Genomic DNA, 14028 nt, shown 5'->3' with positions numbered 1-14028 from the left:
GCCTCGAACGGAATATGCTACTTACCAGTATGCATCCGTTCTTAGCATGTAGAGCTGCAGAGTGGTACACGCCCACCCGCCTCCCCGGCTACCTATATCTGTTCCGGTATATCTTATTTAGATACAACATACATGGGTTTCTTCACTGTAGTCACTAAGCTCCATCTTTCCCTGCTGGCGAAAAACAATCTGAGGATGGAGCCGAAGCCCATGCGCAGTATGACCCAAAGGAAGAGTCACCGATCCCGTGACTTCCAAAGACTTTCCAAGAGGAAAAACAAACTGCAAACATCCGGGCCCAACACCAGATGGCGATCTATGCACAGTGTACCACTCTGCAGCTCTACATGCCAAGAACAGATGCATACTGGTAAGTAGCATATTCCTTTTGTTGCAATTGTCCCCCCCCCACTTTTTGTCTCCTTTTTAGCTGTTAGAGACTGATTATCGACTCTGACAGTGCACTGAGGCCTGCTCACCAGTCCTCGAGGCCAGTGTCCCTTTCTTAAAACAAAGCGATATCTGATTATTACAATTAGCCAATGACTTCAGTACCCATGCACGTCCCTAGTAAAGTAACCCTGGTACCTAGGGAAGGATTACTAAAGAGGGTCCCTAAGGGCTGCTGCATGCCTTATGCCACCCTAAGGGCCCCACACACAGATTCCACACAGACTGCCGTTGCAGACTGCGTAACATGGTGCAATCCAAGTTTGAAAACATGACAAGGCACACCTATTTGTGCTATGCCAAAGACGCTGCATGGGCTATATGTAAGTCACCACTAACAGCAGCCCTAATGCAGAGTGCATTATAGCACATGCATGGGCATATCTGCAGGAGCAGGCATGCCGCTGTAATGTCTAGCTCCATTGCTTGATATTACATGTAGTGAATCCATCTTAACGTATGTACTGGGCACTGGTTAAAACGAGTTTCCCAGCTACATAATGGCTTCACTGAAACCTATGGTGTTTGGTATCAAACCCCTCATATTAATTAACCCACACTGATTCCAGTTTTTAATTTAATAATAGCCTCACCCAGAGGGTACTTTACAGGTACCCCCTGAATCCTATTAGTCTTCTATTGTGCTGCTTGACTGGTCCTTTCCAGCCTGCCACCACGATGAGTTTCTGACCTCCCAGGAGGTGAGAGCCCTGCTCTCAGAGGTCAAAAACAATGCCTGCTCTGGCAGTTGGTCACATCTCCTCCAGCCGGATTGTTAGTAAATTAGCATGTCAAAGCAGGGAGCTTCAAAGAGCCCATCGCCTTTGATATACAAGCTTGGCTTTCCCCAGTTCTGGGAGATGACACCCCCTGCCCTGAGACCCATTTGGCACCAGGACAGGTGGGAAATTAGCTATGTAAAGAGGCCTGTTACACCTCCAGGCTAGTCACACCCCTAAGGTGGGCTACCTGAAGTGAACAGAAAGATTTGGATTTCACAATCTTGGTTGTGGTGAAATTAGGAACTCTAGGACAGGGTGATGCCCACTCCCCACAGGAAGTGGTCATCAAGGGGGTGTACTGAACCCAGAGGTAAGTAGCCCATTTGCCTTTACCCATCGTTCTCCTTAAAAGCTCCTAAATTGAACTTAGATTTGTGTGCGTGAAGAAGAAAGATATATAAAGTCCAAAGTGAGAACTGAGGAGTAGTACCTGACTTGTCAGCAACCCTGCTGACCTGCCTGCTGTCTCCAACAACTTCACTGATCCGGCTCGTGCAGAAAGCTGTGTTACCTCCAAAAGCTGCAGAAGAGTGATCCACAACTTCACCTGGCCAGCAGCATCTTCCCTGGAGCAGAGGAGCTGCTTTCCTGCACTTTTGCAGGCACCAAAGACCAACACGAAAGCCTCTGCCAGCGTGGCACCCACCTTACCAACCAGCACTGCACACTAGCCCCTTGGCCCGAACTGCTGTGAACCGAAGGTGTCCCTGAGGCACAGAGACCCTCAAGAGTTAAGCCCTTCTCAGGCTCTACCACACTGGCTCTCCAGTCCCCACCTGCAGCCTCTCTTGCCAGACAGCAGGTACCGCGACAACCTCAGACTGCGGAAACCCGACTCCTGGAAGCACCACTGCACCTGAGGCCCACAGCCTGGGGATAAGACCCTTAAGAGCTGAGCCCACCTTTGAATTTGGCTGGAGTGGTCCCCCAGTTGCCACCTGCAGCCTGTTTTGTAGGCCCCTTACAATTGTGAGTGCCTCCCGCAGTTCGACCCCCGCCGGAGAAACCACCACTGCAACTGAGCCCACCAGGGGACCAGCGGTGTCCCTACATGTCCGAACATCTCAAAGACCGAGCTCCCTTGTGGATTCACCCAGACTGGCCCCCCAGTCCTGGTTGCTGCTGCTTTGGTACCCAACTGTTCCCCAGTGACTTCAATGGGGCACCCAACACTGAATTGCACTTCTGCACCTGGCTGCCGATGAGCTGACTGAGGTGATCTGTTGGTGCTGCTTTGTATCTTTTCCCATCATTACCTTAAGTCCTGAAGAACAGTCTTGTAAGTCGCTGCTTAGTGCTCGTATGCAGTATTTTTCTTTCCCATTTGATAACATTACCACTTTCAAAGATTCAAGTGCCAGTGTACTGCAAAACATTGAAAAACAGTGACACTTCACTATTTTCGTAACAGTGATATCTCAAAACAAAGTACTTACCCAATTATATAGTTTTTGCTGTTAAAAATATATCTAAAATAAGTGTCAATTTTCCAATTTGATATGGATCTCCTTTTTGAGTTTGTATATCATTTATTGACTTGGTGTCTGTAACAAAAGTCTAACACTCCTCTCCGATAAGCCTAGGGCTGCTCGACCACACTACCTCCAAACAGAGTGCCTTGGGCTAGCTAGAGCAATCCCTGTCCACTCATAAGGGATACCTGGAATCTTTACACAGCATACCTCTATACCTCTTTTTGGTATACAATATAAAGAACCAGCTTCCTACAATTGCTATTCCAGAATTTGGAGACATGCAAACTACCACTAGATCTTCACTACCATTTGATGTTCTTGGGTACATATTGGAAATGTTTAATCTTCTTCAGACCCAATTTTTATTAGTTATAAATGATGTGTGGCCAGGACAAAATCATCGTAAACCTTGGCTCTGGCTATTGTGAGGTTTTGGAAAGCTTACAACACTGCACATCTCTGCACTCAAAAGACTTTAGTGTAAGTGGAGGTATATAACTCTTGTAGATCGGCCTTCCATGCTGAAAGTTACAGATGAAAATCTTGTTACCAGTTTCTGTTTTTTCTAACTTAATTTAACTTGTCTTTTTGTTTTAATTTCAATTAATAAATTCTTTAACAATATACATTAATGATCCCTTGTTGAATTCATAATTTAATTAACTTTTGCCACTGATGTCCTGGGGTTTGACCTGTTAAAGCAGTGCACACTGGGCCAAGTTAAACCCTTTCCTCATCTGACTCTTAGGGTGAACAGACACGTGCTTCGCTGGGAGGTAGTGTGTGAGGCAAGCTCTCAGAACCCACCAGTCAACCAAACAATGTAATGTCCAGCCTAGTCCTCATCTTATATGGAATATGTCATTTAATCCAAACACAAGGAGATGATGAACTGAGCGCTGAAACTTTTCATACACTCACCCCCAGTCACAGATCTGGGTTGAATCCATCATCTTTCTTTAGCTCACTTTGCCTCCCCAGTTCAGGCACAGCTATATGCAATTTAGTCTTGACCCTGTGCCTCATGGGAACAGTCCAGCCCGAACTGCCAAGCCATGTCTTCCCTGGACCAGAAACAAGCATCCTGGGACCGGTTTTGGGATAACACCTCCTCTTCAGCCAGGCCATCTTGAATCCAGTGGCAAAGTGAGCAAGGGACCCACGTCTGGGCATACCCTGCCAGCTTAGGGCGAACAAAGTAAACACAAAGAGATGATGGACGGAGTGCTGAAACTTTTCAGACACTCACCCCCTGTCACAGATCTGTGTTGAATCCATTATAGTTATTTAGCTCATTTCACAACCCCAGTTCAGACCCAGCTATATGCACATCAGTCATGGATTCAGATCTGTGACTGGGGGTGAGTATCTGCAAAATATATTGCCATCACCGTTTTATGTGATTAACCCAGGCCATAAACATGAATCCACTGCCTATCATGCGGCATGTTGGTGAGTCCTTCCTTCTAATAGAGCAGCTCCTAGACGTCACAGTGTTATGGACATGCCTAGGGCTCTGCGCACATGCTAGGTTAGCATGATGTCAGGGCCAAAGTAAAAGTTAGGCTTCCGTTTCCCTTTGCAGCAGACACTTACGGCAGGGGACTGCACCTGTTTACCATGCACGGAACATTTCTGTCCCAAAAAAGGCAAAAACATTTTGGTAAATATTTTTTGTCTACTTATTAATTCCATGCAAAATTGTCTAGAGTGCCTCAGAAGTTACTCATAAATAAATAAATGTTCCTGTTTGGAAAGTAGAGAGCTGGAGAAGTGAAAGTGTATGGCTCTGTCCAAATTACCAACATTTGAAGACCTCATTAGATGTCTTTTCATTTTAATTCCAAACATAAGTCTTTGCTTCCCATGTCTCTAGGTATGTGGTGTGCCGAGGACTCAAGGCTGGCATAGACGATGTGCGGGAGTACCTCTTCGCAGTGAACATTAAGTTAAACCAGCTGCGGAACACCGACCAGGATGTGAATCATGTTGTTCCTCTTAAAGTGATCAAAGGCGACACCGACTTCAGTGACTACATGACAAGGTCCAATGAGAGGTGAGTCCGCTTTGCCCAACAGAATAACAAGAAAAGTATTACTTTACAAATTCTGGAAGCATTGCAGGGTGCGACAAAGGCACAACTTTCTTTTTAGACTTCCATGTCTGCTGACTTATTGCTGAATCCGTAACAGAAATTTAAAAATGAAAGAGGAAGGATTTGTATTTTCTGATGGATTATCTGCAATTAGGTGTTGGTAGTGCCAACAGTAACCTAGGTGTCCTTCTGGCTTCCACCAATTAGTTCAATTCTCAGTCATTTAAAATAGTTTGGTCAGAAGTCCATATAAACACAAAAGCAACATATTTGTAAAGCTGTACGCAAATATGATTGTCTCTTTCCAAGTTTATACAACAGCATTCGTCTTGCCAGATCAAATGTAAGTAAATCAGCGTTAGCTAAGCACATTAGCGAGTTTATTTCAAATGCCTGCATTGTTTCCTTTTCTCAGGGCCCCTCCATTTAAGAGCTGCTCATATCAATCCTGTCGCAGCAGAACAGGTTAAAAAGTAATTGTTCATCTGAACAATGAGGACAGGACAGTCTCCTATTATGGTAGCACATTGACCTCAATTTCGGCCTTAAGAACTCTTTCTGGGAAACATATAATGTTTACAAAAACTTAAAAAGTTAAAACAGGTTTAGGTCGAGTCAGCATCACAAGTGCGTGGGGAGCAGATTTTCCCAGGGAATCTGTCTTTACTGTAACTTAATAATTGTGGTAACAATCCAAATCAAGGGGGTGGTAGAGGATTTCTTTCTATGGGGCTATTAAGTCCCTTAACATGGCTTCATTGTGGCAAGAGAGTTTTCAGTGGCACGAGCCTTTTGCCAGCTCAATTGTTTGTCGATATTCGGAAACCACAAAATAAAGCGCCATTGTTTTCTTTGTGATAGGACAAGACTGAGTAAGGATGCAGTGAAATGATGCTATGTCTCCATGGTGGGCTCTGGGGGCTCTGTGTTATTTCTTTTTATTTTGTTTCTTTACGTTCCATCCCTTGTTCCTGTTTCCCAAGCTTCTTTTATTGATCCAGTTAGTGAACAAATGGTTCATTTAGTTATTTTGTTTGAGTTCCAGTTTTTTCCTTAAGTGTTTTCGACCTGTGTATGTGTTTCATTGTTGTTGGATGCAAAATCGCAGGCTCTGCCCTGCTCAGAACCTGAATGTAGTCGCTGTGATTAGACCATGAGTGTGAAAGCTTGCCAGCCGTTCAAAACTAAAACCAAGTCCTCATTGTCCTCCTAGGGAAGGATGAAGCACTCGCCAAACCCTTCCACTGCTCGGTGGAATCCGGGAGGCCTGACATTGCTGCTCGCACTTTCACCAACCGAGAGACTAGTAATGTTTCTTGTACCCTTATATCCAGGGATACAGTGTGGAAAAATACATTTACCAATATGTAATTGTAGTAACTGCACTACTTTTACATACCCTTATTAGTCATGCAGGCCAGTGCCATAGTTATTGAAAGGTAATTATTTGTTTTTAATACAATGTTGCTTCCTTTTGTTATCTAAAGGAACTATAAACTTAGAAAGCTGCATGTAAATAGCGCTGTTCTTGTATTTACAAGTGGTAGGAGCTCAGAGTTAATGCCACACAAGTTCAGTTTGCCTCCTGTATAACGTTCTGCAGTGCATGGATTTGCTTACAGGTAAATGAAGAGCTGCCTTTACATTTCTTTCTGCGCTAGTGCTCCCTGTTTCCAAAGAACCACTTGCTGGTGGCTGCGCACTCGCTGCATGCAGGCTCCCAGACAAGCATTCAGTCATATGTAGCTGCTTTTACTGCACATCTGTAGATACGCGTGGTAAAAGCTGCTACTGCGTGCCATGAAATAACAAGCATTTGCAATGCAATAGGTCTCGCATTTACTAGAATTTGAGCTATTGGCATTATAGATTACAATGCCTTTTATTAATGTGTTGGTTTTTTAAACAAATAAATGAAAGGCATTGTCATTTACAATGCCAATAGCATAAACTCTCGCAAATGCGAGACCTATTGCATTGTAAATGCTTGTTTATTTATTTAGGGTGTTTTATAAGGTGTGAACGCGATTTGCGGACATCGGAGCGCTGTACAAACAACTGAAGAAGAATACATATAAACAAAGAACAGAAAGCGAGTAAAAAATATACACATTAATAAAACCTTGATTAAAAGCTAATGACTCTAGTAGTTTATGGTATGCTGTAATAGAGATATTTATAAATGTCCATCCTTCGTTTATGAGGCTCTGTTTTGAGTCTCAAAGAAGGTTTCCCGAGTCATCATCATCAAAAAATCTTTATTCGACCTAAATTAGGTCATAAAAGAAAACACAGAATACGTGCATAATAAAGTATAAATGATACATTATAAAAATTCTTTGAAAGTAAAAACACACCTCGTAGAACTGAGCCTGCTCTGACCTCGATCCGTTCCAGTTACCCGGGGGAACAATGTTTATGAGGCGTTCTTCTGGTAGGGGTGCACTTCTGTCCAATATTGGAATTAGCGACAATGTGGCATCCACTGCGTTCCAGGGGACAAGAAAGGAGCCTGTCACCATCCTTCAGGTTACAAGTATCCCCAGCCGCAGTGCATGGATGTTGTACACACAGAGCATACCAGTATGAAAAAATATGCTTAAAATATTGTGCAAAACAAACAGAAATGTGACCAGCCCCTGTCCCACGTGGTGGAGGACGAGTTATCTGAGATGAGTGAGCTTTGATGGAAAGTGACGTGTGTGTACATAAACCCTCCGCTGTAACTGGATTGTTAACAAAAGTGAAAGTTTGCTGAGGGTGGGGGCTTCATCCCCCCGAGTCGCCCTGCAAACGTTTAACCTGCTTAGATATTTTAGAGCTATAGGGGTGTCAAAAACTCAGGGAATGAGGGAGCGGGCGTGAGTCCTATCACATCCTTCTGGGTTTCATATGTGCACACATGCATCACTGTGCAAGCAAGGGCCTAGCAAAGGACGCAGTTGCCTATTGTTTTTAATTTGCCAATCCAAGATGGATCGGTAAATAAAAATAAATAAAAAATTCCCAGTACTTCGAAACTGCTGTTTATAAGGTTGAGTGGCTGATGGCATTTGCTGCCAAACTCTCCTAAATACATGAATAGATATGCATTTGGAAGCCAATATATAGTTTTTGTAGAGTTGTACATTGCGCGAACTAGACCCGAGAAATCTGGCATCAGAGCGTTTACACGAGCACCAGTTTCAATCCAGATGGACACGTTCATTTTAGGCATGGGGAGATTAAGTGATTTGCCCAGTAACACAGGGTGTTGAGCGCCGTTGCCGAGACTCGAACCCGGTTCTCCAGCTTTGAGGGCGACTGTTATAGCCATTAGGCTACATCCAGTAGATCGCGCATACTCGACCCGAAGGTACCTAAGCACTTTACACGAACACCAGTTGCATTGCAGAGGACACATTCATTTATTTTTTTAGGCACGGGGAGATGAAGTGATTTGCCCAGAGTCACAGGATGCTTGAGCCACCCACAATACTCAAACCTGGTGCTTCAAAGTCGGCCGCTGTAGCTGTTAAGCCACACCCTTTCTTCCACCAGCTGCGTATTTACTGCATGTGAAAACAAGCAAAACAAATCCTCTTACGCAATCGAATATCTGCCTTTAGCCTCTTTGCCCGTAGAGTGAAAAGAACAGCAAAGTTAATTATTTCTCATAATCAGTAGTTATGATAAGATAAAGGAGCATTGGATAATGATGCGCTGAAATAATGGAGGACCAGCGCACTAAGAAATATAATAATAGCACATTAGTATAACCGTGTATGCAAAGTACATAGAGCCGCTGCCACAGTTAACCAGGCTTTGAAGGATTAGGTAGGATTCCTAATCAGTGTGTAATTTATTGGCGCCCATGACACCTCTCTCATGGGCGTCGTTCATTAAATGTTGTCTGCTAAACAGGGACCTCTAGCGGCTCAGGCGTTCCTGCCCCCACAGAAGTTATCAGAGGAAGCGGGTAACGCAGGTCACCCCGGTGGACTTCATTTCACGTGCTCTAGAAAAATCTAATTTAAACAAGGAATCATGCAAAACACGAGTTGACTGAATTTACAGGATTATTCCTGAAATTATTGCAAACCCGCTCTTTTCAGGTGTGAAACTCGCATGGCTGTAATTGTAACGTGTGTGGTAAATAGTCCATCATTTAATACATTGTTACATCTCTTAGAGAGTGATTCACTGAAATATTCATGTTAAAAGAGTGAGGCTAAGTGTGTAAGACCAAGTTTATGGTCCAGTTCTTCATCCCCATTTAGGAGCCCTGAGAATCATGCATTCATGGTCCTTGGCGGCCAGTTTAGAATTAATTTGAAATTGACAATTTATTTTGATTGCTATGCTATATAGAAAGTTTGTTGAGTGAGAACGCATGGATAAGTAAGACAAACAGTGATCCTGGGCAAATCACTTAATCTCCCCGTGCCTGCAAAAAATGAATGTGTCCTCCTTGTGTACTGTAACTGGTGCTCGCGTAAAAGCGCTTTTTATCTTCGACCTTCGTTCGGGTCGAGTTCGCGCTATAAACAAGCCGAGGGGACAAGAAGGGCTGGGCGAGAAGGGAGGGGGAATGTCAGCAACAGAGGAGCCCGCGAAAGTGAAAGTGATCGTGATTACGATCGCTATGGAGGAAAGACACATGGCGCTGCGCGCGTGCACGTTCACGTGCACTGTAGCTTTAGGCCACGGCAGCACTTTGAGAAGCCCACATATAAAATGTCTCTTCGAGCCTTTGGCTCACGAGACCTAAAAACCCTGCATCATAGCATTGGCTGTGTTTCCAGAGTGTGCAGTGTGGGTTTGGTTTGTTCTGTTAACAGCTGTGATGGTGCATCTCCGAGGGTTAAGAGCACTTGGGGGCTACCAGGAGGAATAAAACTAAGGCGTGGGCCCCATCTGCTATCCCTCCCCAACCCCTGTAAACCCGACCTCCCACCCCAACTGGTACCACTATTGCTGTCAGCACCTTTAGAACTCTGTGATAAGATTGTGGCATCTGTTTCGGGTGGGGCAGAGCATCATAGAACCTGTCCTTTTATCTTTGAATATAACATTTTGAAGAGTGTTACGCCAGCATTGGTATGTTTGTGATAACTTGGGTGGGAAGTGTGTGCATCGTAATTAGAAAAGGATGTTATGGCTCCACTGTTAGTCATACAAAATTGAGAGCGATGTATTCCTACCATGTATGTAAATAAAATTGAAGGAGGAAACTAAAAATGTGTTTTTATGTTCACCTTTGTAATTATTTTATCTCGTCTCTTACAGGCATTGTCAGATTCAGATCAAAGCGCTGGCCAAAATCCATGCATTTGTTCTGGACTCGTAAGTATAGATGTTAGTCTTCCTTATGCACAAACATTGATCGTTCTTCTTGTTCCCCTAACATTGCGGTATTGTAACCATGTGCTCATGATGGTTCCAGAGACCAAACTCCAGGAAGTCATTGGCAAAGCTAAATTGAAGAGAATGTAAAGGATTAGGGATCTGAGTGAAATGTTTAAACGGTTTTACTCCAGAAGCCTATTACTGTTTGGGGCTGAAGAGTCCTCTTCCAGTGGTGCCACGCTATAAGACAGCCTAGACTGCAACCTGTAGATTCTGAGATACAGGTCCCAAAAGGTAAAGGCACATTCGATATTCAAAGTGAGGACTGGCCTAGTATTCCCATCAGTCCAGTTGAAAGTTTAGGGACCGTTTGAGTCATTAATTGGTCCTTGGGCTTCACAGGATTGTTGTCACCAAGGCATCAACCATCGCTTTGTAAACACTATATTTGGGCAGTATCCAGGGTGCTTGAATGATGGCTTTATGGAGCTACATTTTTGGGGTGACTTTTTTCCAGCAAAGACTATTTATGAGGGCATCACCGCTAATTTTCTCAAAGTGCTCTCCTAGGTTCAGAATGGGCCCCAGAACATCTGTGTCCCTCGCAGGTCTCTAAAACCCTTTGGAGAGAGTTTCCCTGTCCGCTACTGTCCTAGTGTTTCTGACCTTCACCCCAACATCAAATATCATATGATAACGTTCGCCATAGATCCAGTGCTTGACAAAATATATTGTTTAGCACTGGAGAGCCGTCATAACATTCAATTTTTGTCTATTTCGTAGTTTTAACTGTTCTAGTGCTCATACTTGGATATAGTGTTTTTCTTTTTCTAAAGCATTACATTGATGTTATTAGATTTCATTACTTGAGTCATACTGAATCTAACTTTCTAAACCTCGTCAATCTTAGATTAAGGTTTGACATCTTCGACCCTGCAACTCTGAAAGTAAAATGGCTAAAGATAGTAACTTGTTATTCAGTTGGAGTGCACCAGTATTGTGGCCCTGGGATATTGTTCTTTAATGACCACACAAGCACAGGTTTCTGCCTTTTGGAATAAATAAATGTACATTCCTAGGCGGAAATGAATACCAATCATTCAGAATTTATGCAGTTAATACACTAAAAAACTCAAAACAAAAAGGCAAAGTATTCAGAAGGAGGAAGAGAAAAGGGGCATGAAATACACGTCAGGCTCATACTGAGAGCATGGAATCTCCATCTTTCTTATCCACAAGGTGAAACTATGTCTTGAGGATCAAGTACTGGGAAGATGTCCTTGCTCTGAAATCTGCTGGAATTAAACTCCTTCAAAAACTCCATCTCTTTACTTTTTCTCCCACATCTAGCAACTTTTCTCCTGAATTCACCATTAGGATCTTCTCTCCATTCTTTTGCAGCATCATCATTTGCCGGAGATTTGATGTTAGGATCTGCCAGCATAGATATAACACTGATCATGATGGTTTTCACTGTGTGGATTGGAAGTCAGCGCTCTTCTGGTTTTTCATAAATAAACTTAGCCTCAGCGGGCTCATGAAGGATGGAAATGCAGACACCCCGATTCTATGCAACATTGTGATGCCAGATTTTTGTTATGAACTTCATCTTTGGCGGTCTCAAAGGATAACCATGAGGAAACGTTAGATGAATCTACCCTCGAATAACATATTGTGTACTCCAATTACAACAACCTCCCATTTGTTAATGTCATGTTCGTCTATGAGGCCAGCAGAAAAGGCACAGGGTTCTTGTTTAGTTCTGCTAACTGCTTTCTCAGTAGAAGTACCAACTGGTTGGCCATAGTGCGGGGCGTGGACTGGAGCCGCTCCAAGTCAGAACACAGGGCCTGCAAGGAGCCCAGCTGCATAAGCACCCCAATATCTCCGGCCGAGACTCTCTTCCCCCTTCTGCAGTTTGTTTGGCCAGTGGAAGGCAGGATCCTATTAAAGTGATTATTCCTTCAATATGTGTGGATTTTTCAGGGGTTGATGTGTCTCCTTGCTAAGTCACTTACATTTCATGGTCATCTGCAAATCCTGGAATGAATCATTGGTTCAGGACATTTCTAACATTAATTAGTTGAGTAGAATACCAGGCTTCATAACCCTTAGCCATGCAATAATCAGATCTAGTTAGAGGAAGTTGGGGAGAGAAACTGCTCCCTACCAGGCGAATGATGAAAACACTGAGCTAGACTCCGGGTGTCTCTTTGTAAAGGTTCTGTAGCTGCTCAGCCCTATCCTACTCCCATCAGCTCTGGACAAAGCAAACAATCCCTTTGGTTTGGTGGTTTCATTGTAATGAGCGTGGCTCCATCCTTCACCCAAATATCCAGCAGGGTTTCTTGTTAGATTAAACAATTTTAACAATTTCATATAAGGGATGGAGAGTGTTTTTTCCCAAATATTGAATATGTTTTGCACCAGTTTTTCGGTCTCTCAGCCACAAATGAAAAATCCTCTGGTAATCGTTTCCAGTATCCTCCGATTGGGTACCGAGGGTAATTAAAACATTTCCACTTTCTGCTTATATCCAAATATTCGAGCCGTTGCACTGGAAGGACTCCTTAAATGTATCTTTTTTTAGGTCTTGCCTGCATTAGCATGCCCTAGCGCATGTGCTCTCTCTTGCGAGGGATTGAACTTGGCGTTTTGGAGTACACCCATTGCTTATCATTTGTGGACTTCTTTGTCACTCTAATTTGCTGCCGTCTAATTGGGCAGTATGACCTGGCTTCACTGCCTCTTCTTTCAGCTGCAAAAACAACAATTGATGGACAGAATGCAGAACAATGTCATACATTCACCCCAGTACAGAGATCTGGGCCTAAATCCATCGTTTTTTTTGCTCACCATACCATTCCAGTTTGAACCCAGCCATATGCAAATCAGTCTTGACCCTGTGCCCCATGGGAACAGTCCAGCCTGAACTGCCAAGCCAGGTCCTCCCTGGACTGGAAACAAGCATCCTAGGACCGGTTTCGGGCTTTCAGCCCTCGTCAGCCAGGATAGCTTGATTCCAGTGGCATGGAGAGCACGGGACTCACGTCTGAGCCTACCCTTCCCACTCGGGGTGACAAATGCAAAAACAACAATTGATGGACAGAATGCAGAACAATGTCATACATTCACCCCAGTACAGAGATCTGGGCCTAAATCCATCGTTTTTTTGCTCACCATACCATTCCAGTTTGAACCCAGCCATATGCACCCGAACTGCCAAGCCAGGTCCTCCCTGGCTTGGCAGTTGACTGGGTGTGAGTGTTTGATTGGTTCTGATGCTCCGTCCATCACCACCCCCTTTTGTACCGCTTTGTTCGCCATAAGTTGGCAGGGTATGCTCAGACGTTGAGTCCCTTGCTCACTTTGCCACTGGATTCAAGCAAGCCTGGCTGAAGACGGCTGAAATGCCAGAAACCGGTCCTAGGAAGCTTGTTTCCGGTCCAGGGAAGACATGGCTTGGCAGTTCGAGCTGGACTGTTCCCATGAGGCACAGGGTCAGACTGATTTGCATATGGCCATGTCTGAACTGGGGTGGCAGATTGGGCTAAAGAACGGTGATGGATCAAACCCAGATCTGTTGACTGGGTGTGAGTGTTTGATTGGTTCTGATGCTCCGTCCATCACCACCCCCTTTTGTACCGCTTTGTTCGCCATAAGTTGGCAGGGTATGCTCAGACGTTTAGTCCCTTTCTCACTTTGCCACTGGATTCAAGCAAGCCTGGCTGAAGACGGCTGAAATGCCAGACACCGGTCCTAGGAAGCTTGTTTCCGGTCCAGGGAAGACATGGCTTGGCAGTTTGGGCTGGACTGTTCCCATGAGGCACAGGGTCAGACTGATTTGCATATGACCATGTCTGAACTGGGGTGGCAGATTGGGCTAAAGAACGGTGAT

At 44.2% G+C, this 14028-nt stretch overlaps 1 protein-coding gene and 1 pseudogene across 2 annotated transcripts in view; one reads left to right on the top strand and one right to left on the bottom strand.

The window, feature by feature from the left end:
• The window catches only part of LOC146813794 (cap-specific mRNA (nucleoside-2'-O-)-methyltransferase 1-like), a 664820-nt gene that overhangs the window by 291973 nt on the left and 358819 nt on the right, over positions 1-14028 (top strand). For both annotated transcript variants that reach the window (XM_085610257.1, XM_085610256.1), the window contains exons 13-14: positions 4584-4763; positions 10071-10127. In XM_085610257.1, the coding sequence (XP_085466383.1) occupies positions 4584-4763; positions 10071-10127 (237 nt within the window). The remainder of the gene's footprint in view (positions 1-4583; positions 4764-10070; positions 10128-14028) is intronic.
• Positions 11359-11935, bottom strand: LOC146813795 (ubiquitin-conjugating enzyme E2 G1 pseudogene; annotated as a pseudogene).

This window comes from Triturus cristatus, chromosome 6, assembly GCF_964204655.1.
Source record: "Triturus cristatus chromosome 6, aTriCri1.1, whole genome shotgun sequence".
Lineage (NCBI taxonomy): Eukaryota > Metazoa > Chordata > Amphibia > Caudata > Salamandridae > Triturus > Triturus cristatus.
Note: the sequence above shows the minus strand (reverse complement) of the source record. Positions and strands in the feature narration are given on the sequence as shown.